This window comes from Nematolebias whitei, chromosome 18 (assembly GCF_014905685.2).
Source record: "Nematolebias whitei isolate Nwh7 chromosome 18, NemWhi1, whole genome shotgun sequence".
Classification (NCBI taxonomy): domain Eukaryota; kingdom Metazoa; phylum Chordata; class Actinopteri; order Cyprinodontiformes; family Rivulidae; genus Nematolebias; species Nematolebias whitei.
Window position 1 is genome coordinate 31,702,604 of NC_056515.1, and position 24,917 is coordinate 31,727,520.

At 37.8% G+C, this 24,917-nt stretch overlaps 1 protein-coding gene across 1 annotated transcript in view; it reads left to right on the top strand.

The window, feature by feature from the left end:
- Window positions 1-24,917, top strand: part of npdc1a (neural proliferation, differentiation and control, 1a) — a 29,684-nt gene continuing 4,767 nt past the window's right edge. The window contains exons 1-5 of the mRNA XM_037692450.1: window positions 1-314; window positions 10,778-10,924; window positions 24,034-24,147; window positions 24,333-24,524; window positions 24,673-24,739. Of these exons, the coding sequence (XP_037548378.1) occupies window positions 209-314; window positions 10,778-10,924; window positions 24,034-24,147; window positions 24,333-24,524; window positions 24,673-24,739 (626 nt within the window). The 5' untranslated portion in view covers window positions 1-208. The remainder of the gene's footprint in view (window positions 315-10,777; window positions 10,925-24,033; window positions 24,148-24,332; window positions 24,525-24,672; window positions 24,740-24,917) is intronic.

Below are 24,917 nucleotides of genomic sequence, written 5' to 3' on the forward strand. Positions count from 1 at the left end.
GCGCTCCACTATCTTTAGCTCCGACACGGATTACTCAGCGCAGTGAGCAGACGCGCATTCCGCTCAGCTTTAAGCTTTGTGCACATTTCCCCGGAGCTCCCTCATTCTACAACAAAGTAAAAACGAAGAATAAAACACTAACGTGATGGCGGAATGACAGCAACAACCGCCCTCGTCTTCGGCTCTCCCTCAACAAGAAGACCCCAGGATGCTGCCGCTCTCCAGCCCGCCGTGCGGACACCAGCGGCGGGCCTCGGTGCTGCTGCTGCTCGCTGCGGCGCTGCTATGTGTCGGTGTCAGCGCTAGCCTCCCAGGTAAACTCGCAAACACGGGCCAAATAAACCGAGCGGGCTAAGTTTGCCTGAAAATTGTTAGCCCCGTTTTCAACGGGCACGAGACTTGTCAGTTTCGTCGTCGTTTACCGCCAGTGGGTCACCTGTCGCCTGCGGATGAGCTCGTGACAGTTAAGCTGTGCAGGCCTTTCACTGTTTTTATTTTTCGTCTTTTTTCTCGTTTATTGTGTCGAGTTTGTGTCTTGTGTTGGACTTATCCTGGGTTTAAACCTCTGTTTTAGCCAACAAATATCTGTTTTGATGAGAAGAAGAAAAAAACCTTCCGTCAGTCAAATTAATCTGTTTCCTTGGGGAGCTTCTGTTAATTTTACACAAATCTGGACTAAATCCCATGGAGCTGACTTTATACTTAGATTAATCCAAATAAAACATGAAATGACACCTTAAAGATAACATTTAGGAATGCAGGTTCATATCTCAACGTTTAGATTATGAGAAAATTTGTTTTGTTTTTTTTGCTTTTTTAATGCATATTTACATTTACAAGTGGGATTAGAGATCCTTTATATAATGGCTTTTTACATAACAGAATAATTAACAGAACAGGGGTTGATTTGTGCACACAAAATATGATTATTCATTGTCTCTGTGAGAGAGTATATCAGAAATTGTTTACTTTTTATGTGTAGCGGACATCATTTATGTCTTTAAAATAAAACATGGGGAAACCAACAGCTGGACTGTCGCATTTAATCTTGAACCTTTATCAGATTCACACACTCGGTGTTTGCACTGAACATTTATTGACACAGATTTGTGTGAATTTATGCTTTTGAATACTTTTTTTTTCCCTACATCAGCTACAATAATCATTCACTTGAATCTCTGAAAGCCATGAATGCAAAATGAAGTGTGGTTTAGTTTCTCAGAAAGACACTAAAAATGAAAAAATAAAAAAAAAAGTGAAGATATTTTCTTTTTTTGTCCACAAAGGTTGAATTTGACGTGACTCATATCTGTCACAGTTCTTCCGCCGCAGACGTGTTCTTGACGTCTTTCCTGAAGATTGAACGTGAAATATTGTCTCAAATTTAACCAGAAATTTGAATTTAAATAAGTTATTTGCAATGTTATAACTGCGCCGAAGGCAAGAGGTGATAATGTTAATTTTACAGATGTGTTGGCAAAATATCTTATGAACCAGTGGGTGGATTTTAATGCACCTCTGAGAAAGTATCACTGAAGTCAATCGCATTCAAAATGGCTAAGCAATTTTAGCAAACGCCAAAATTGTTATAACTTGGTCAATTGTACAAATATTGAGCTCAAACTGTGTAGTAGTTGCTTTGCTCCTTTTCAACACAAGATAATGTTTGTTTAAAATTTTTGCATGGAAGCTGCAGATGATACATTCCTTTAAAGAATGCTAAACCTTTAATTGAGCCAATAAATGAAAAAAATAAAATAAAAAAATAGCATGTTTTTCAATCAAATGTTTTATGGTAAAACCTTCCAGCCACATAATATGAAAAACCATTTCAGATGCTAAGTTATTAATGAATGCCTAATTTTTGTATGTGTCATGTCTAAAGACTTAAAACCAACTGTGAGATTATGGGTTTGTGAGAAGATGGAGAACGCTGCGTCTTTTTCTGCACGTTCAGAGACGAATGATTGCTGTCACTAGCAGCCGAAGGCTTTGGTTTGTTTTTAGCACGGCAACTGTTACAGTCCAACGCAGCGTGATGTGGCGGTGTCTCATGTCGGCTACTGTTTGCGTATGTTGTTAAACATCACTTCTAAAACATGTCTAATCCGGTTTGAAATTATTAATTCATACGTGTAGCTGCGAAAGTATGCTTCAGGACCAACCACACCGTATTTTTCCTGGTAAAACGTACTTTTATCGGATGAATTTTATTTCCTAGCAGACATTGCACACAGCATAACCACACCTAAAAGAAAATAGGTGGTTGATTCAGAAAAAACTGACTTATCATCCTGTGTAAATATGCTAGCAAGCTTTCACTGAACATTGAGTTTTAGGGATGGAAGTAGTCCAAAATCTCAATTTAAGCAATTGGTTGCATAAACTATGCCAGCCATGACGAGCTACTCATAAATTAAACACGCAGCTGAGACTGTGACTTTCACAAAAAATAAATTTCATATGCATGCTTTTCTGCAGCACCTGATTTGAAAACCCATCGTCACTTTGTGCCACGTTTCTCATACATAAAACCCACTCAGGGTGGGATTATTACTCAGCGAGCCTTCTGCCCATGGCCTTTTCCTCCATCAGGATTAAGCTTTAATAATGACTTGTATCTTTATTGTCACACTCCGTCTTCCCCTGCTCACACACACACCACTGGTCCTTGTCACCTTTAATGACAAAAGTCTTTATTTGTGTTGTAGTGGAGGAAAAGGTCAGGTTGGATGACGCACACTGCTGCCAGGGGACATGAAAACCATTAAGCAGGGTGTTTGGACTTTTAAAACGGCTTATATTTGTATTTTACATATATTAATGCATCTAAATAATGCACCAGATGCTTTTCCATTGGACTGAAAAAGACACGGCTTTTTAAGAGTCATATTGAAGGTTTGTGGATCGTCACGTTGACGCAGACCTTTTATAATAAAACCACCCCTGAAGTGCTTTGAATTGAAAGTTCCTGAATATGAGGAAACATCAGCTAGACCTGTCGCAATAAACAATAAATCAATTAATCGCATGATAAATGAAAATTATCGACCTCATTTTCATTTATTGGCTTTATCGGTTGTTCTTGTCTCTCTTTCTACTGAAGACACTGGATGACAAAACTCCGGTGCTCTTCACTGACCCCTCCCTTTCTCTTTTCGCTTTAAAATCTATTTTAACGATCCAAAATCGCGTTTTTGGATTGTTAAAAGCAGCTAAGCTGAGAAGCTAAGCTATGAGCTAAGCTAACAAGCCGACCTCGGGGAAAAAACCTCCGTCTTGTCGAAGCTCCAAAATTCACGGTTGAAACACGTGCCTTCGTCTAAAAAGTTGTTTTTCTCTGCAAAAAGAAGCTGAAAACTTGTTTACTGATTTTTTTTAATTAAAAGCTTTATGTGACAAATGCTATGCTAAAGAGCTCAAATGAGCGTCCGCCATTTTGAGAACCGAATAAAGGAAGGCGAGACAGCCCATGTCACGTTAAGGGGCCTCCCTCCCATTTTTCTTAAAGAGACACGCTGCTCGCTCCCTCACTATCCATCCTTCAATTCAAACAGTCTTATCCCGCTATCAGGTGGTCGAAAAAAGGTACTACATTCAAAACTAATTAAACATTTCTTCTTAAATTTGATAATAATGAATTCAATATTATCGTTTATCGCAATAATTTCTGAGACAATTAATCGCCCAGGAAAATCTGTTATTGTGACAGGCGTATCGTCACATCGACTCAGACCTGTTTATAATAAAACCACATCTGAAGTGCTTTGGATTGAAAGTTATTGAATATGAGGAAACATCAGGTAAAAATTTGCCTGGAATGATGACCAAAGCAGTGAAGGATTTTTGTTTAAAACTGTCCAGAGAGACCGACAATACGAAGCTCAGAAAGTACTTTTGGCAACTTTATTATGTACACATTTGATTAGATCCCTTTTGTTATTTTTTAACGTCATTGTTATTAACTTCTCTACAGATTCTGCCTTTCTTGGAAGTATTTTTTTAGAGATAACAAGTGCCTCATTCAGGTTTTAAAATGGCTCTGTTATGCAGTTTTTGTGTTCTTGGGTTTTACTCCACTCAATTGATTTAAAGATTACGACAGTGATTTTCTGCTTTAAAATACATAACAGCCAAACCAGAAATCTTTTGTGAAACACACAGATTTTACTTGTTCTTTTTCACACTTAAAAAAAAAAAAAAAGTCTTTCATTTACTATCAGCTACTAGGTGGTTCCAAGAAATGAGAGAGCCATTGAACCAAACCAGAGGTTCATATTGATCCCATAAATGGAAACGAAGAAACGCTTCGTTTGTGTGTCAGCAGGTTTCAGTGAACCAGTTTGCATGCCACATCCTTACCAAGAATGCTAGCAACAAAAAAAAACATTCATTGAGACAATCGTGTTCCGAAGCGTTTCATCTAAATATCATAGCAATGTTTTTTTTTTTTTGTTTGTTTTTTTTAATATCAAGGTTAAAATCATGTCCAAATATCCTGGGGTGTCAGGTTACACTTTTCTATTTAATGTTTATTTTCCAACACTAAAACCGAATCGAGCGTAAACAAAACATGACTATTGTTCCTGTTAGATTCAAACAAACATGATGACAGTGAGAATAGAGCATTAGACAAATAAAATCCAAGCTTTTGTTTCCCTGCCTGCACATATCTGTCGTATAACTCCTGCTTGTCCACTGTTAAGTAGTCTGATCTGCTCATCCTATTGACAACAACATAATTATTTCCCGCTGTGTAATGACTCAGAAGTTACAGGAACAGAAAACCAGAATAAATGGGGAGATAAACCAAGGCATCTACCGGTAGTCTCCTCATTTTACTGCAAGCTCACGTTCCGTTACACTAGAAGAAAACTTTTTTTTTTTAAAGTTTACTACTTTTTCTTTACTTGCACAACCATTGTATTTCCTACCTCGGCCTTTCCATCTAGTCCAGTGTGGTGGTTTGGGTGTACAAGCTTGTTCGTGTGTGTTAACAGGTGCAAAGTCATGCACTACTTTCCACCAAACATGAACATGTAGGAGTTCATTGCATCAGACTGTGGTGAGAAAAAAGCACCTGCCCCACATGTATCCACTTTCCACACGTTGTTTCAATTGGTTTCTAATAGAAAATGCCAGAAAGTCCCAAGCTAAAGAAAGCAAAAGACTTGATCTGTCAGAATTGTCTTTGACACAGATGCATTTAGTTTAATTTGCCGGTGTGTCTCAGCTGGTTTGACTACACAAAGTTAAGGATCAAGGAATCCATCCAAGGTGCACAAGATGTGTAAATGTTTGTTTTATACTGTAGTCTTAATTCTTTGCGGATGTAGCTTACAGGTTATCATACTCTGATCGCAGTTGTTTTGGTAAATTGTTTTTAAAAAAATTAACTCTAGTGTTTAGAGTGGTTTGAATACAGCTAAGTTTATAAAATGTTCTGTTTTCCAATGAAAATACCAAAGAAGTAAACATTTTTTCTGGTTACTTTGTTGGAAGGAAAAACTGAATCACACAATGTAAAAATGATGATATCCTTATGTGTTAATTGGCACCTTTTACCATAGTTAAGAATGGTTAAAAATATATATTTTGACCTATATATGGTTAACAAATAAATAAACCCATTGCTTAAGGATTTCAGAAGTAGAATGTTTTAGGAGGGGATTTGAAAGAAGCAATAAAGAGGTTCCTGGATTGTTGGTACTGATAAACAAACTGGATCTTATGTTTGTAAACTTGATCTTCTTAATGGGTCTTACATCAGATTTTCTCTTAATCAACTCAAACTATGCGAGTCCTGTCTCCCACCTGAGTCTAACACAATCCATTGGGCGACACAAAAATAAATAAAAGCATGCAAGAAAGACTTATTTAACTTGAGAATATAAACAGTGGTTAGCATCACATGTATGACCAGATTTTATTGTAGTCTTTATAATACCATTCAATGCAATTTATATCAATAAAACTAATTAAATTTTAACGACTGCTCCCCAATTTATTGTTCCTGAATTCAAGCTACTAAAATCAGTAGATAAATGTACTGGAATCACTTAGTTTTATTAGCATGTAGATTAAAAAAGTCATCATTTACAATGATGATGCATCAGAATAATTGAAAGAACTAAAAGGCAGAATATACAAAAACAGAAGGAGGCCATCAACATGCCCTTGGGGTACCACATAACTCATTTTAGGGGAGACAAAATACAGAACGAAAAAATTTTTTTTTTTTGGTAGAGTTTTGAGTTTGAAATAACCCCATCAGAGGATTGTTTTAAACACAGATAATATTAATTTAAATCTATTAACATTGTTAATATTCATAAAATATACTGATGGTAATGATTTTCTCTCGATCTGTTGAACAAATAAAGAACAGCGGTCACATCTAAAACAGTTATGAATTGCACAACACTGATTATATTCATATATTTAAAACAACTCTTCATTCCAAAATATGTGACTACGTATTCTAGTTCCTCACATCTTGCAATGCTCTTCCCTGTTAAGGCTTGTGAAAACAAATATTCTTTTTTTTTTTTGTTTGTTTTTTAGATTTAGACATTGCGGACAATTGGGAGCATTGAAACACAGAAAGCTTGTGCATAACTTCTAAAGCACTCGCACACTATTCAAGTGGAAACCGTTTTATAAAGTCAAGGGCCCTAAGCAGAGCTCTTTAATGTTTCCATTTGATTTGGAGTGTTTGGCTTACTTCCTGTCTGAGTCAGGAAATTAACACAATGGGAGTAAATGACCCGTCATGCCTACCAGTTTCCTTTTTGTGAAGTTTTTTTTTTTTGCCAACACATGCACACACGAGTTCAATTTGTGTGACATTAGTTTAGTTGTAGTTGTAAAACAGCTTGAAGGGGCACAAGTGGCAACATGAAACTGCACATGCATGGATGTGTGTTGGTGAGAGTGTGGGTGTTTAGCAGGCAGTGCGAAAATGTTTGACTTGCGTTTCTTCCCGGTGAAGCTGAGCTCATAACCTGGCAACAGCAGCAGCAGATGGTTAGTAAAGTCATTGTTCTCTTCTTCAAGGACTAGTTTCTGAGTCCCTGATCTGCATAATGTGTTTCACTCGTCTGACAGCAGAGCGCAGATGCACTCACTTATCTGTGTTTTGTTAAACTGGAAACTAGAGTTACTGAAGTTAAAGAGCTTGCCCCGCCTCCGATATCGATTCTCATATTTTTCAAACTGAAGTGCTCTGAGGTGTCGTTGTTTGGAGAACTGCTCCTCCCTTCCTCAGTTAGCGCTTTGTTCTCTCTGTTGCCAACCTCACACATTCATAATTAGAACTAAAGCGCACAATTAGGTTTGAGTCCTGGTTTTTGTTTGCACACTGAAAATAATTAGTTCACCACACTTACTTCCCACGTGGATAACAGATGACGTGCTTGCCAGAGGTTTTGACTGACACTGCTCCATTTTTTTATTTTAGGAAGGGCTTTATTTAGACAACAGGTTTAGTTAATATAAAATTACTTTTGTACTCTGTTCAGTGATAAAATGCCTTATAAACTAGAAGCACTTGGAGAGCGCACGCCTCTGCCAAAAATGCAGTAACAACAAACAAGAATGCTTTTAAAAATTACTCGAGCCGGATGGTGATCCAGATGACCATCATAATTTATAATTTGTTCTTTGTGATAACCTCAACATTTCCTGAAAATGACATGAAAATCCATTCATATCATTTTGAGTAATCTTGTGCACAGACAGACAAACCACCGCTACCGAAAATATAACCTCCTTTGCGGAAGGCTGTTTGTAATTATTAAATGGTTCACAATCTGCCATACTTGTTCATCATTATTTTCCATGATTGTTTGTTCTGACAGAAACAACCCAAAGCAAACTCTTCAGATTACTCATCTGTAATCTTTGAAGCAGACCACTCTCTAACATTAGAGAATATTAATAAATTTAGACATATCTGCTGATTGTTTATCGGGCAAATTGTGTGTTTACCTTTTGTTCTTGATTTGCTGGATGAAATATTCAGACACTCGTGATGTTTTAGAGTTCGAGATTTTCTCAAATGTTAAAAATGCAACAGTTTTGTCCTTGAAGCAGGAGTAAACAACTTCTTTGTGAATTTGCTGCAAAGATGTATCAATAGATGTCTCATTACAGGAAATAGTCACCTATTTTGCTCATGTTATAATGGGTACAGTTCTGGGCTGTTGCATCCAGGCCTGTCATGTCCCTGATGTCCTGTCCTAAATAATCTGTGGTCTGTGGCTGAAAGACTGAAAAGGGAACGGGATTACAGACTAGATCTTTTCACAGATCAACATTTCAGCTGGGTCTGATATGCTTTCATTCTGCACCTTAGTCATCGGTGACGGTACAGTACTGCCCTTAACGACAACATTGTCGTCACTTTGTTCATTCTGAGCAGAAAGAGGAGTGGCGCTCAGCCAGTTGTGTTTGTTCTGTGTGGAGTAGCAATGAAAAACATTTGCAGCGTTTTAATTCAATTCAATTAAGTTTATACAACACCAAGTCACAACAGAAGTCAGGGCACTGAACAGAAACACCTGGAATACCCACGTTTACTGAAATTTGTTTTAACATATGTTTAACATTCAATTTGACTATTTAGACTGAGATCCTGCTGCGCAAGTCTAACACATTCTAATGTCATTAGACCTATAACTCAATTGAATCTCTTTTAACTCATTATATTTTTAACTGAGGGGTTCAGTGTCTTGCCCAGGGACACTTTGGCATGTGACTGCTGGTGGAATCAAACCCTCAACTCTTGCATTGTAGGACGACTGCTCTAACTACTCAGCCACAGGCGCCCTATATGTATCAAGATATATATATATAAATGGTATATGTATAGATGCACAGTATTGGATATTACATTTTTGGCCAATATCCGATATGCCAATATGTTAAAACTTATTTGGCCGATAACCGATACCAATACAGATTTTTTTTTTCCCCTAGACCTAGACTACATAACTTTCTCTGCTGTGGAATTAAAATACTACATTATTCTGCTGCATGGTCTTTGTCAGTTTGTCCTGCTACCAAATGCAGATGACAAAAAAGGGGACTGAAAATGATGTAACACTTCAACTTGGATTATGTTTAATGTCAAATTTATTCATGACATTTACTCTCTAACAGAATGACAACACTTGAGCAGTGCAAATTTGTAAGTTTTCACAAAAGTAAACTCAACCTGTTCACAAGCGACAAGTATAAAGTGCATAAGTGGTGCATTGATAGATTTACTTGACAGTTTCTTAAAAAATAAAATTAAAGCAGCACCTTTTATATCGGTGAGTAATTTTGATGGAATGGCCGATGTCCGATATTTAACTTTATCAATGATATTGACCGTTACCACACTAATAATATTGTGCATCCCTAGGTACACTAAACATTTGTTACCCATGCTTGCAAAATGAGTCACAATGAGGAATTTTTCAGTATTTCGTTAATTTTATGTTAAACGTCTCCATCTCATAAGCTTCAAAATTGTGCTTAGTTTGTTGACATTTGGAAGTTATCACCTGGCGTGGCAACAATCTAATTTTGTTTATGAGAGTGTCTGTTTGAAAAGTCAATTTTTATTGGTTTAAAGTGACGTCATCAGGAACTCCAGCCAAATATTTAAAAAGAGACAATGCCCAAGTTTTACAGTGATGCCAAACATTAAATGAAATTATTTCCTGGAGCGATGACATAAAACAGATAAAAGTAATTTTAAAAGGAAATTATAAAAGCGATAAACAAAGGATTATTTCTGAAGACGTAGCTGTTAGAGAACTTTGATTTAAAGATACATTACATAGATTATAGATGGTGTTTTAATTGACTCGTTCAGTCTCGGTTATGGAAAAAATATATATTTTCTCATTCTTTGTATTCTGACTCAATTTGCCAACATGAGTCTCATGTGATGATGACAAAACTTCAGAACACGTTTTACTGTTTTTATTACAGTAAACTTTATTTAATACTAAAGTAATTAATCTTTTGACGTAAAAATATTGAGATAAATCTGTGCTTTTAATCCACTGTGATCTAAATGTATTTTTGATCTTTGTACGGATTTATTAAAATTTGTTTCTGTAAATTAAAAAAAAAAATCCACAGTTTTTATAAGACATCCCACTCTGTCCTTTGTTTTTATGTCCCCTTTATGCAGCATCAACACCCACCGTGCTGTTCACCTTTAGCTGACCCACCATGCAGCACCATTGGGCTCATTATCCAGTCCAATAGCATCCCAGTGCACTGTCAGTCAAACACCTGCTGTGGCTTTGTGACCTACTGCACCCTTTGTGTCTTGCAAGCTGTGGCTTTGTGTGCTTGTGCATATATCTGAATAAAATTCTCCTAAAGAGACAGTAATGAGGTCAAGTGATTATCTAACCTGATCAGATGTGCATCACTCTGAGTTTAATCTGATTGGAATCTGAAAAGGTGGAGTGAACTCACATCACTGCAGAGTGTTGATCTGCTATGTTAGCATGGCCTTGTGTTTGTTTTGTTCTAGTCTTTTCAAAACTGTTATGATGTAACTGGGATTGGCATATATTCTTTTTTTAGACTAGATATTTATAGTTTAAAAAATTGGGGTCTTTTCCACAAATAAGAGAAGTGGTTGTTTAATGGTGAAGCATACTTAAGTACATCATTGTACGTTATTTACATCCTTATTAAAAAACTCAACCCTGAATCACCTCAGTGCATTTTGAATCCTGACTAAAACAGTCATTTTGTTCTTCTTCAGCTCACAACTGGTGCCCCCCTCCCTTAACCTGCGTCCAGCAACGGCGCCACCACTGCCAGCCGGGCTCGTCTCACTGCGGTCCGTGCCTCTCTCCCTTCCAGGAGAACCAGGAAGGACGCTGCGTCCAGAGACGACGCCATCAAAACGGTACGAAACAAGACTTCACATGCAAAAAACACTAAACTCATAAACTGCATTTTATGGTAACATTACAGTTGAAACTCAATCTTTACTACTGTATTTTTCGGCCTGTAAGTTGCGTTTTTTTGCATAATTTGCATGCCCAGTGTAGGGCTAGGTACCTTTCTAAAAAATTTGGTACTGGTGTCAGTACCTTCACTTCGGTGTCGACTCCTGAACGGTACTTTTTCTGGTACCAATTTTGTAATTAATATTAATTCTAACAAGAAAAAAATTACGTTACAAATTACAGTGCAAATCTTGAGTTTTATTTTTTAACTTTGGCATTTTTCCATTCCAAGCAGTTTTCTTACATAAAAATAAACAATGTCCAAGTCAAAAGAACAGTTGCAAACCAGTGACATGTCAATGTCTAATGCTCACTGCTACATACTGAGGACCTTCTCACTTAACAATTTTTATAACCAGTGCCTGTTTGCCATATGTCTGTGTTTTACCTGCCTGCATGCTGAAACCACGTGTCACGTTAACAGTCAATCACCGAAACTTGACACCGAAAGAAGAGGCATATTTTGATCAATACACTGACCGAAGCAGAACTCAGCCCTAGCCCTGTGACTTATAGGCCAAAGCGACATATTTATGGATTATTTTCACCCGTATTTATAAACCAATTTTTGGCTGAGAGATGACCGTTTTCTTTCATTCTGACTGGAAAAAAAAGAACAGTACCATTTTTAGCCACCAGATGGCAACAGGGTAGTAGTAGCAGTAAGGCATGCCGTTGTATCATGTAACGGGTTAACGTGGCTATAATGACAAATTCAAAAAATGGTAAATGGACTGTACTATACTTAAATAGCACCTTTCTATCTTATCAAGATACCCAAAGCACTTTACACTACAATCTGTGCCCTCATTTACCCATTCATTCATCATTCTACTATATCTATACAAAGACTAATCAGTGCTTTAGATCACATTCATACACCAATGGGACACACATCAAAGGTAATGAGGGGTTCAACGTCTTACCCAGAGACACTTCGGCATGTGACTACTGGTGGAATCGAACCCAAACTCTTGCATTGGAGGACGACTGCTCTAACCACTCAGCCACAGACACTCAAAAAAGTTCAAGATAAAACCAACTGGACTTCATTTATTATACTTTATACTTTATTGTTTTTGTCTTGAACTTTTTTTAATTGTCCATGTCCTGGATGACTGAGAATCTTCACCAGGTATTAATGACACAATCGGCTTGCCATAGACTCCCACCTTTGTTCTGCTCACAGCTTGGAGCAACCGTCAAATCAGCTGCACCAACCTGGCGAAATACAGCTAATTTGACCGTTAAAGTGCATTTATTAAGTAAAAGTTCAACTGAGACACACCTTTATTATAATGTCGAGCAAACAAATAATTGCTTTAGGTTCTTGTTAAATTTTGAACAAATGTGCAGCATTCCTCCTTCCTTTTTTTCCTGCCTCTGCGTGCTCCCAGAACACCGAGACAGCAAATGCTTTTGAAATACAGCTGATTTGACCGTTAAAGTCCTTTTATTAAGCAAACGTTAGACTGAGACGCACCTTAACAATAATTTCCAGCAAACAATTTTTTTTAGGTGGTTATCTTGTTAAATTTTCACAGCGACTCGTCACGTGCACGTGTTTACTTCCGTGTATCGACTTTTGAAATACAGATGATTTGACCGTCAAAATTCATTTATTAAACAAAAGTTAGACTGGGACACACCTTTACTATAATTTCGAACAAACAAATAATTGTTTTAAGTGTTATCTTGTTAAATTTTTGTTAAAGTCCTCCTGTGCACGCTCCCGCGGTCGTCATTTGGCAGCCCGTCGATTTTTGGCACAACACCGGCCCACATTTCTGGGTTCGGCCCACATTTCCATATTGTCAGCGGTGATGCGTAATAGATGTGACGTATATGGCGAAGCGACATATTTATGGATTTTTCCACCTTTTTTTTTTACATATTTGGACTGATGCGACTTATAGGGCGGTGTGACGGGTACGGCGGAAAATACGGTGCATTGATTTCTACTTTTTTTTTTTATTAGATAAGAACTCTAAACAACAAATTTCAGAACTTTTTTATGCATACTGATGGTTCTTAAAACTTTTAAATTAATATGGCAAGAAATTACTAATATAAAATAGAAGGACATTATTTTCAAACTTTTATACTGTTTAGATTTAATAAGCAATTTTGTCTTTTAATAATAATAATAATAACGTGTTATGTATTGTCATCATTGTATGTTCCCATACAATGGTGAAAAAAATTGACTCTGCTTTTAACTCATCCACCACCAGGTGGAGCAGTGAGCATCTATGGAAAGTACCTGGGGAGCATCTGGGGATAGGGTGTCCTGCTCAGAGACACCACGAGATGTGCAATGACCGGGGATTAAACCCAGGACCTTCGAGTCTCGAGTCAGCTGCCCTGCCCCTACCCCATCTCGTCCTTATATTATTGTTTTTTCTTTATATTAGGTTTAATATGCTCTAATATCATTAAAATATTGTGTGATATTAGCTCTTTTTTTCTTCTTCTTCTTTTTAATAATGCATGTTTTCGTGTGTGCATTTATGCACTTGGCTCCTACCGTCCAGAAGTAAAATTTAGTAAAAGTACATAAACAAGTATTCATGTAATCTGGAACTTTTAATTATGAAGAAAAACAAGTAAAACAACTGAAGTTTTATTGCACTTTAAAAAAAACAAAAAAAAAAAACAAGATAAGGTCTGGAAAATCAGTTCAATTTTTATTATTATTATTATTATTATTATTATTAATACACTTGCATCTCTTGGTGTTATAAATCTACTCTGGTTATCCTTAGCACCGTTCCTCTGCAGGCACACTCTGAGTATTTTGAGACTCATGTTGGATTCAGTGTTTACACAGGGACACTTTGACGCTTGTCCACTTTAGGAGTCAAATCATTGACTTTCTGATTAAAGTACAACCAATCCAACATTAAACCACAACTTCTCTGGACTATTTATGATATTTTGAAGTGTTATGTATAATTTTATTGTTTTGTTTTTGTAAGTTTGAACTCATGAGTTGAGCTAATCCTGAATATCTTCATTATTTTTTATATATCAGTATTTTATTTGGTTGTCTTGCTCTAATTGTGGATTTATCTCTTCACCCCTTGTAGATCTCACCCTCTCTTTTTAGAGCAGCTTATTCTTTTGTTAATCCAGCCCTGCTGTGTTTGCCACACACACCGCTCTGCATCACCCCCGCACTAGCAGCTTACTGCGATGGCACGTTTTTCTCTCTTTTTCGCCCTTCATCTCCATCCCTGAATCTAATATCACTCAGTGAAAGAGACGAGCTGTAAAAATCTTTTTTTTTTTTTTTTCCACAGCCTTGCACTGCTTGCAGCATAAATCATATTTCAAGAAGGCACTACAGAAACGGGAGGGAGAGAATGAAATGCAGCTTGTGAATATTTGCGTGAACACATTCATAACGGTTGGTGGGCACATCTTAAATCTCTGCAGGATTAATAGATTGGATGGGTTTACAGCCGCAGTGGATTCGGCTCAAAATCAGCTCGTGACATTGGCAAAAGCTTCAGAGAGTGACATAACCTTCCATCCATCCATTATCTTTACCCGCTTCTTCCTTTCCGAGTTGCGGGGGTCACTGGTGTTCATATCCAGAAGTCACTGTGCAAAAAGCAGGGGGCACCCTGGACAGGCCTTATGTCCATCACAGAGCCACAAAGAGAGAAACGAGACAAACATTCACACTCGTGCACACCTAGAGATAATTTAGAGTTCCAATCAGCCTAACATGCATGTTTTTGGTCTGTGGGAGGAAACTGGAGTACCTGGAGAAAACCCACGCATGCACAGAGAGAACATGCAAACTAGTAGTAGCTCCTCAGACTGGAGGATCTTACAGATAAAAGACAAAATGTTTCAACAAAGAAGAGAAAGCCTGACTCAGCTTGTTAGATTTATCTACCTGGATCATCAAGACATTTGTATAAGCGTCTTCATGTACCTGAGATAAAGGTATTATCATGCAAATGAGAGGGGTGTTTGCAGAAAACATATATATTAGTCAGCTGTTCGTATTTGGGTGTCATTATGTTGTGTCCTCATGTTTGTGACGTTCTAGTAAGCTGCATCAAGTGGTTACATAAACCCACTAGAAACCACAGAACACACTGATCCACACAAGAGTGACTCTTATTTTCACACTCACCACACAAAGATACACAAAATGTTAATGTGAGTAGATGAAATTGTGACTGTTTCCTTCAGTTACTCAGAAACGTACAGCATATTTACTGTTTTTGATTTGTTAGTGGCAGCATGTTACAGCACTAAACGACTAATTATCTTCTTAAACTTTGAAAATGAGGTGCTTGATTGGGTTTATTGTGTGGTAGTGAGTGACATAAAACAAGATGAAAAAGTTGTGGTGGATACTGCCATCATCATATTCATGTAACACAACCCAGAGCTGAAGCTTGTTTCACTGCTTCCTCTTCGTTTCCCTTCATTTGATTAAAAATCTTGTAAACAGTTTAACGCAACAGAAGCTGCAGCTGTAGACTTTTACCCCCTCGAACCCATCTGCCTGCTTAATGTGGCCGTCACGTGATTGCTTGATAAAATCAGAACAAATTTTGTCCTTTTTTTTATTTTAAACAAAATGTTCTAGTTGTGATACACTGACTCATTCAGAGTGATGGTCCCAGTTGATTAAGGGTGCATTCACACCAGCCCTGTTTAGTCCGCTTTAATCGAACTCTAGCTCGTTTTCCTGGGAAGTTCGGTTCGTTTGGGGAGGTGTGAACGCACCATCAAACTCTGTCATGGAACAAAAAGGCGAACTCTGGCTCGGGCTAAAACCTAGGTCTCGGTCCGGTAGAAGAGAACTCCAGCGCGGTTCGAGTACAGTGTGAATGCAAACAGACCGGGCCCCGCTCCACAAGCAAGAAGTGGAGTACAGCGCAGGACAAACAAACACGCATTTCTCTTACCTCATATGGAGCCGTCAGCTGCCTTGTGTGAAAAACAATATTCTCCATGGTCTTCTGCTTCATCTTCTGCTCATGCTGAGTCCATTTTTGAAAAATTACAAAATATAAATCCCAAAACTGCTCAAATTTGATGCCACTCCGTTTTTGTTTTTATTTCCAGAAGAAGAAGAAGAAGAAGAAGTGTCTTCTTCAGAGGTTTTTGTGTCGTTTCTTTCAGTAGTTATTGGTGCAGCGCCACCACAGGCGGGTGGGGGAACAGGTTGGTTCGAGCAGGTTGGCTCGACTGCACAGTGCAGTGTGAATGCAAACGCACCAGCTCAAATGTAAACAAAATGTCATGAATGTTGGTCCCCAACCGATCCGAGTCTACCGGACTATCTGGTGTGAAAACAATCTAATAACCACTGGAGTTTTAGAGCACAACTACACAAAAGCTAATTTAAACACAATCTAAAATGATTTTTATGAACTGTCTACCCCTGGGGTGCCCAATACATCAATCGTATTTCCACGTCTACCGTTACGAAAATCTCAGACCTTAAAAGAGTGGTGGGCGTGAGGGCCGAGCTAACCAGGCAGTCATACGCAGGCGCCCGAAGGTTCACGTGGAGTCGGACAACAACGAACAGGGACAGAGTCGGGCTCGGTTCTTAGCCTGACTTACTTTAAAGGGGCAGATAATAAGATTTTTTTTCTTCTTTCTGCTGCCTTTCGTTTTAAATCTCTTGTATCTTTTTTTTATATTGTTATGGAATTGTTTTGTACTTTTTTTAAATGAATAAACTTTATACCATACCATACTTGACGGAACCGTCAAGTAAGAGGGGGGGCTTGACATAAGCGGAGTGTTTATGTATGTAGGTAAACATATAATATTTAACAACCTGTTAAAATGCACCAAAATGCAGGAAATCACATCTACTTTATTCAAAATTTTCTGGGGGAGGACCCCACCGCTTTTCTCGACATTTAAAATGTCTTATTTACCCCCTCCTTTTCTGTGCACATGTTCAACAAACACAACACACACCTCATCTTCGAATAAATTTACTCAGCACATATGACAGTTTAGATCAAAATACTATCATTTTAAAGAGACGGTACTATAGTTCATAATTTCTTATCTGGCAACCCGATTGGCATGGAAACTACAGAGTTTTCGTGTAAACCGACTCATTTTTTGTTTATTACCCCCAATAAACATTTAAAAAACACAAACATTTCCAGAGGTTCTTGTGTAAACGGAGCATTATAGTACGGTAGGTAGCCCGCATGGTGAAAAAGTGTGGGCACCCCTGGTCTACCCTAACTATAATATGACCCACAATATATACATTATTATTATATACAACACTGGTTACTGGGCACATTTGACATCAGAATAAAATAAAGTTTAGTCTAATCAGATTACACTTCAACTTCAGTCACATTTACTGTTATTTTTGTGCATGTTGATTTATTCCCAGTAGAATATTTGCCTGCAATGTTGCATAAATCTAAGCACTGGGGAACAATCACTGGTTTTGTTTAAAAAATAAGGTGTGTATATATAGATATATATTTGAAATATTCTACTGATAGTGGCAGCATTTGCTCAGCAGGTGAGCAGGTAGAACGTTCGTGTTAAGTGAGAGCTGCCTGTATTTGACATGGAGGCGTTCACTGCCATTTGTAAACACAAAATGCCTCAGAGCCTTAATGGAAAGCCTGAAAAGACAGAGTCTGCATTCTGTATGCAATCAAACAGCACAGGGCATTCTTTAACTGTTTGAGCTGTTTTATAGAGTATTTTTTAAACGGCCTCAGCTTTTATTGCTGCTATCTTTACATAAAACCTAAAAGGGTTTCTATTTATTTCCCCTCTTTTGTTCAGTCTCTTTTTAGAGCTATGCATAACTAAGCAAATATCCTGCAGCAGTTTGGCAACATGATATTTAATAAATACACTAATGGGGAAATGTTATACAATTTATTTTTAATAGCATTTACAGAACCCTAGTTTACATTGTTTCAATGAGAAAATGGACGCCAAACGATGCACTCCACTCTATGCAAGACATTTTTTTGTATATATTTATAAGTTGTCAGTCTGTTTAAATGTTCTGTTATTCTATTCCTGAAAATTAATTTGCAGGATCAGTCTAACACTTATCAGTTACACGTTTACTCTCTTGATCATCACAATTAGCCAATTGTTTAAAGTCGATGTGAAACTGAGCCAGAATGTCCTTTGTCTTTATCAAATGAAAGCATTTTGGCAGTAAACATCACAACTTTCTTTTTCTTAAATTAAAACCTGGAATAAATGGGGGTTTTTTTCATACTTTTAAGTAATTTAACTCCAATTTTATTCTATTTTGATGTAAAATGTACATTTTTTAAATTTTGTCGACTTTGCGAATATATTTTGCCGTAATCTGTTTCTAGATAATAACTGAGTGGCCATTGACATTTTTTATGTTTGTGGTAACGTCTCCTAGATTTTTTTTTCCGGAGTCAATGGTTGAAAGGCAGGTGGAACTGTTTGCTGACTGAAGATATGTTCGGTCAGCATGTCCTCGTTCAAAGCTGAGCTCTCCATCTTGACTAATTTAATGAAGCAGGTGGGACTCTGACTCAGTGCCACAGAAATGAAGCACATAATCCAACCAAGCAGGGAATTTCATTAACAAGTGACATTTTAACTACACACCACTCCCTCACACTGAAACCAGTCCACTTTGTAAAGTACATTTTGTTTTTTTTTGGTAGGATTTTCATTCAGACAATTTATTTCATTTTAATACTTTAATCATTTTGTTTGATATTAAAGCAGCTGTTGTGTTTTAATTTTCTATTATTGGAGAATGTGGTGGCACGGTGACTCACTTGGTAGAAATGCCGCCTCGCAATGAGAACGTCGTCTGATCGAATCCTGGCGGGGGATCTTTTTGGGTGGAGTTGGCATGTTCTCTCCGTGCTGCGTGGGTTTTCTCCTGGTACTCCAGTTTCCTCCCACAGACCAAAAACTTGCATATTGGGCTGATGGGTAACTAAATTGTCCCTAGGTGTGAGTGAGAGAGTGAATGGTTGTTTGTCTCATTTGTCTTTGTCCCTGTGATGGACTGGAGACCTGTTTAGGGGTCCCCTTGCACACTGACTGCTGGATATAGGCACCAGTGACCCCCACGACCTGGAAATGAAGAAATGGGTAAAGATAATGGATGGATAGACTAAACTGACATTTTTCCATTTTTCTGCACTTATTAGTTTCACCACTAGATGGCAGCAGATCGTTGAGGCTTTTGGGGGGAACAAGAGAGACATGTTTCAGTTTAAAACCGTCTTCTTCAAATAAGATAATGTCTGAAGTTACAGAAAGCAAAGTGAAGTGTTTGAGCTGCATGTATTCTGCTGGGACTGCTGCAAAATAAAAAATAAAGATAAATTAATTGTGAAATAATTATTAGATTCTTGTAAATGTATGTTATCTCGCTCTACAAATTGATTGACAGCTGCTGCTGATTGACTTCATAACTCTGTTCATGCTGGTAAGAAAATAACTATTTCACATTGAGCCACGAGGACTCGTTTACAAGAGAGACACGATTTTAACAGAGTGATGACAATAGTGACTTAATTGAACTTGCAAATAAAAATAATTTCAATTGAATTTTTGCATTCTTGAATAAAAGTTTTATGTATATTATGTTCGATGTGTCTAAAGGGCGATGCGTTATTTGTTTTTACATGGTTTCAGGCTTTTTAAACATTTGCGTAGAGGCTTTTTATTTTATATTAAAAATACTCAAAACAAGGGATGAGCTGATGGAACACAAACTGACACAAAACATTGTTTAAGCCCTGTTTGATCAGCATAACTTATCACAGATTTAGCAGAAGTGTGAAGTGTTTTGAAACGTTTATGTCTTATTTCTGTTGAGTTTTGGTGCAAACACCACAAGAGGTGCATTTAACATTGTTTATATTCACCAGAATTTGGAATATTTTTGTTAGAAAGCACCGTCTATTCTCATGATTATATATATTTTACAATTCTTGGCAGGTAATTTGTATTTTAAATGCCACCCATTTTTTCTGTTTATATGTGTATAAATTTGAGGAAGTGGAGTTGAAAAGCTTGTGTTTTTAGAGAAGGAAGAACTGTGAGTGTTTTTTAAGTAGGAAAAAACAACAGCACAAATATTTGTTACCCACAATTCCTGTTGAGCTGTTTAGTGTTTGTTTGTTGTACCCGGCTGCCCCCCTCCGTGCTCTCAAGAGGTTATGAGTCATTTATCAAGCCAGTGACAAAATTCTCCTCTACAAGCTGAGGTGCTCTCTGTGTGTCCACGTACACGATGAGCGCTGTTATACTTTGTCCCTCGACGGACTCGCACAAATACCTCTTCAAAGTTCTCCGAGGAGGCCGTTTCTTTTTACTATTCAAACTTGCGCCGCCACACTTTTCTTTAGCGAGCACACAGGCACAGTTGGTGCTCCCAACCACCTGCAAAGTACAGATGGCGCACCCCGCCTCCACAGACACCTGCTATGGAGAGCATTAAATGGCCATTAGTGGAGGTGGGGGGGTAAGAAGGAAATAAAAAGCGGGCAGTGAAAGTGCTGGTATGTCATATCATACATTAACTCAGCCAGATGGCCAGCCTTCTGCAGTGAAAGTGACACTTTAATCTGCAGTGTAATGAAGGTGTAAGAACTAAGTCAGTTCTGCTTTTTTACATTTTTCAGTGCTTTTAACACAGACGTGTTTATTCTGGCTCTGCATATTAAATTGATTAGATCAATTTCTGGAAGTGCAATCAGATGCATTGCTTTTATTTTCCCGTCTCGTGACTTTTCGTCTTTTTACAGTTATAATTTTAGGGATAAATTTCAGGGAAACATTGGAGGGGATTAACTCTTTGATTAACAGTAGGATCTATTGTGAATGTAGCCGAAGCCCAGTGAAGTCATGTTGGGCTGATTGGTCTTGCCCCCCTGCAGTGCTCCTTCCCCTGGCCACACACACGCTGTCGGGTCGCCCTGGAGCCCACAGTCGTCCTGCAGGAATGCGGCTTGCTGTCTGGCCTTAAGGGCTGTTAACAACACTTCAGGATTGTCTGCCTTTTTTTAACCAGTTCCTCAAACAAACAACGCACACGGGCACACTCCCTGTTAGACATTTCAGAAGCAAACAGCCACACGTACGTTCACGTACATCACGTACACACCTAAATGTGCGTCCTCTGATTTTCCGCCTCATTTAACGTCAGAAAACGGGCCAACCTCAACTGTCCGGCCACACTTTCTGCTCTCGCTCATCTTTAAACTTCTGGAGTACAATAATTGATTAGTCTGAGGAAAAAAGATTAAAATAAAAGAAGTTAATCCTCAATTAGTTTGACGATCAGTTAATACCACCTAATCTAATTTGTCACTGATGAGGTTTTGCTTTTTATCGTTCAAATGTTGCTTAATTTTCAGTATTTTGATCAACAGAATCATTTAAAAGTATTTGCTATTTAATATTGCTTTTATGTGGTAATGTTTTATTGTTTTGCTTTCAGTAATGGTGCGTTCAGTGGAAAATAAATAACTTTACATTGTCTGGCTAAAAACATATATATTTAGGAGACAAAACACTAGAAAAGCATATGTAAAGTATTATTTGCGTATTTCTGGTGAGAATTGACTGGAAGCACAAAAAACAGTTAAACCATGTCTGACATGATTTACCGTATTTTCCGCCGTACATGTCGCACCGCACTATAAGCCACATCTGTCCAAATATGTCTAATAAAGTGGAAAAATTCATAAATACGTTGCTTCGCCGTATACGTCACAACTATTATGCGTCACCGCTGACAACCCAGAAATGTGGACCGGTGTTGTGCCAAAAATCAATAAGCTGCCAAATGGCGACCACTGGGGCATACACGGGAGGACTTTAACAAGATTTTAACTAGATTAACACTTATAAACAATTATTTGTTTGCTTGAAAGTATAGCAAAAGTGTGTTTCAGTTGAACTTTTATTTAATAAATGCACTTCAATGGTCAATTTAGCTGCATTTCGCCGGGGCGCCACAGCAAAATGAAGCTGATTTGACTGTTGCTGCAGGCGAGCTGGACGAAGGTGGCAGGCTTTGGCAAACCGACTGTGTCATTAATAGCTGGTGAAGATTCTCAGTCATCCAGGACATGGTAAATTAAAACAAGTTCAACACAAAAATAATAAAGGATAATAAATAAAGTCTAGTTGTTTTTGTCTTGAACTTTTTTGAATTTGTCATTATAGCCACTTTTACCGAGAAGGGGTTCTCTGCAGGCCAAAAGTGGGCGTTTCTGGCAAATAGGTGCTTGTGGGGGGCAAACACTAGCTGTATTTGCTGCTCTTTAGTTAAGTTATGTCAACTCTTTTTTTTTTAAATAAAGGTTTCTAAGAACCAGCGTTATATCTACTGTCAAACACAAGAAGATTCTCTTTTGTCCTCGGGTTGTAGCTGCACCTGACACAAGTTGCCTTGAGTATGGTCTGGGTACAATGAAATATGAAGCATCTGAAGCAAAACCTGCTCCCAGTTGTCCAAAAAGTCTGGTCACAATTAAAGATAATGAGTCCTATGACGAGATAATGGCCCAAAACAAACGCTAAAAACAAAATTTGCTCTTTAGAAGTTCTTCTATGAGATCTGATCTATGAAAGGAGCTGAAACATGGAGTAGGGTTGACCTTTAAAATGTGAAACAGCTGAGGAAGTTAACCAGTAAACAGAAATACCTGCTCCAGTTGCAGAAATCTTACAGAAACTGACAATCACTCATCTACAGTGTCTGCAGGTTGAACAAGAAAATGTGAAGTTAAAGGAAACATCCTTTGTCCCAAGGCCAGTTTAAGTATCATTATTATTTTTGGTTACTTTATTTTTCTTTCTTTATGAATCGATTGTAACTATTTTCACATTTTTCAACAACCAAAATGGATTTTGTTTTTTAATGTTATGGCTAGGTATTTAAAAAAAACATTTAGCCCTCCCCACTACCCAGTTATGTTGCTCTTATTTTGAAATGTAACCGGAAGTTCTGTTAAGAGAGGCGGAAAAATGAGTTATGGAGACGCCGCTAATGTCAAACCGAGACACCGCCAATGTTGAACCTGAGACGCCGCTAATGTTGAACCGAGACACCGCCAATGTTGAACCTGAGACGCCGCTAATGTTGAACCGAGACACCGCTAATGTCGAAGCGGTTAACACCATAGACATAATATGTCTGTGGTTAACACAAACGGCTTTTTATCGTTCAGCCTTTTTTCTATCGTCCAATCAGATGTGGCCGGCCAGACACGCCCATTTGTCTATAGTCCAATCAGATATGACCCACTGGATACGTCTCGTCCAATCAGATGTGGCCCCCCAGATACGCCTTCCGAATTTGCCTGCAGTGATACCTACTTGCTTTTACCTATTACATACGACATGCGTTACTACTCTGCTCCCATCTAGTGGTTAAAAAATGGTACTGTTCAATCTTTTTCAGTCGGAATGAATGAAAACGGTCATATCTCAGCCAAAAATTGGTTTATAAATATGGGAAAAAATCCATAAATACGTCGCTTCGGTGTATAAGTTGTAAGGCATGTAAATTATGCAACAAAAAAACGTGACTTATACAGCGAAAAATATGGTAACCTTTTTTGTGATTTATTTACCTGGATGGTTGAGCTTACAAACCAATTTACTGGAATAGATGAGGCATGAATCAGGTGCAGAATGATTTGCAGATAAAAATAAAGATGAGGAGGTTGGATTTTCTCTACTGCTGAGAAATTGTTGCATGACGTACTTTTCCACTGCAAATCTGATCTGCGTAATGAGTGAGATATTTTAAATCCAGAGGACCCAACAGAAAGTTTGAAACATTTATTGACTTCAGGTACCCAAAGGTGATTTCATAGGTTCAGAAATAATTAAATTTTTTCATTATATATCTATTTAAATGTTGTCGTTTTTTTATTACTGTTACGAATGTGTTGAAAAAAAAATTCAACTTGTTACTACCATTGCTAATATTTTCAATTTGTATCTTCAGGCAAAGTCACAACCTTCACTGACCTGGATGAGGAAATAGATTTTCTTCACTCCGTCATAGAAAAACAGCAAGTTTCACAGATCAAAACAACAAAAAATCATCCAAAACAACCTGGTAAGAGACCTGAGCGACAGTTTAAACACGCCTGCTTATTCACTTTAAAGTGCAAACTTTAAAATGTGTGTAATCAAGAAACACAATAAAGTCTTATTTATCTTTCACATTTCTTCAAATAGTTCTTTAAGCTATAATAGTTTTCATTTTGTGTTTATTTACTGTTCGTGTCCTTTTTCTTTCAGCTTCCATTTCCTTCCAATCTGATAATGAAAACAAGATTTCCAAACAGATATCCCAGAACAGACTCTTAACCACTGCAGCTCCGGGCTCCGTCCATCCCAACACATCGACCCCCCAGGCCAGGATCACCGGAGCTGATGGCCGAGCTGGTCCTGTAGCTGTTCCAAACCCCAGAAATGACAGGATTATTCTCAGTGAGTGTGATGTTCACTGCTTAAAGCATGTTAAAGTGCAACAATTCCTGCAACAGGAGGCCTGTTTTAAACACAGAACGGTTAGCAGATGTTTTTACTACTTTACTGATGACATACTTTCTATATTTTATTTATTTTTTATCTGCAGTTATGATCTCGCTGTGCGCCGTGGTGGGAACTGTTGCTCTGATCTTGGCTGCTGTTTGTTACGTCAAGTAAGTGTAACTGGGAAATCCCACCTTCTGTAAATCAAGGAAAGAGAAAACAACATGTAGAAGGTTTGTTATGACTGTTTATGACTGATGACTGTTTGTTATGAATGTTATGACTGTTTGTTATGACTGATGACTGTTTGTTATGACTGATGACTGTCTGTTATGACTGTTGTGACTG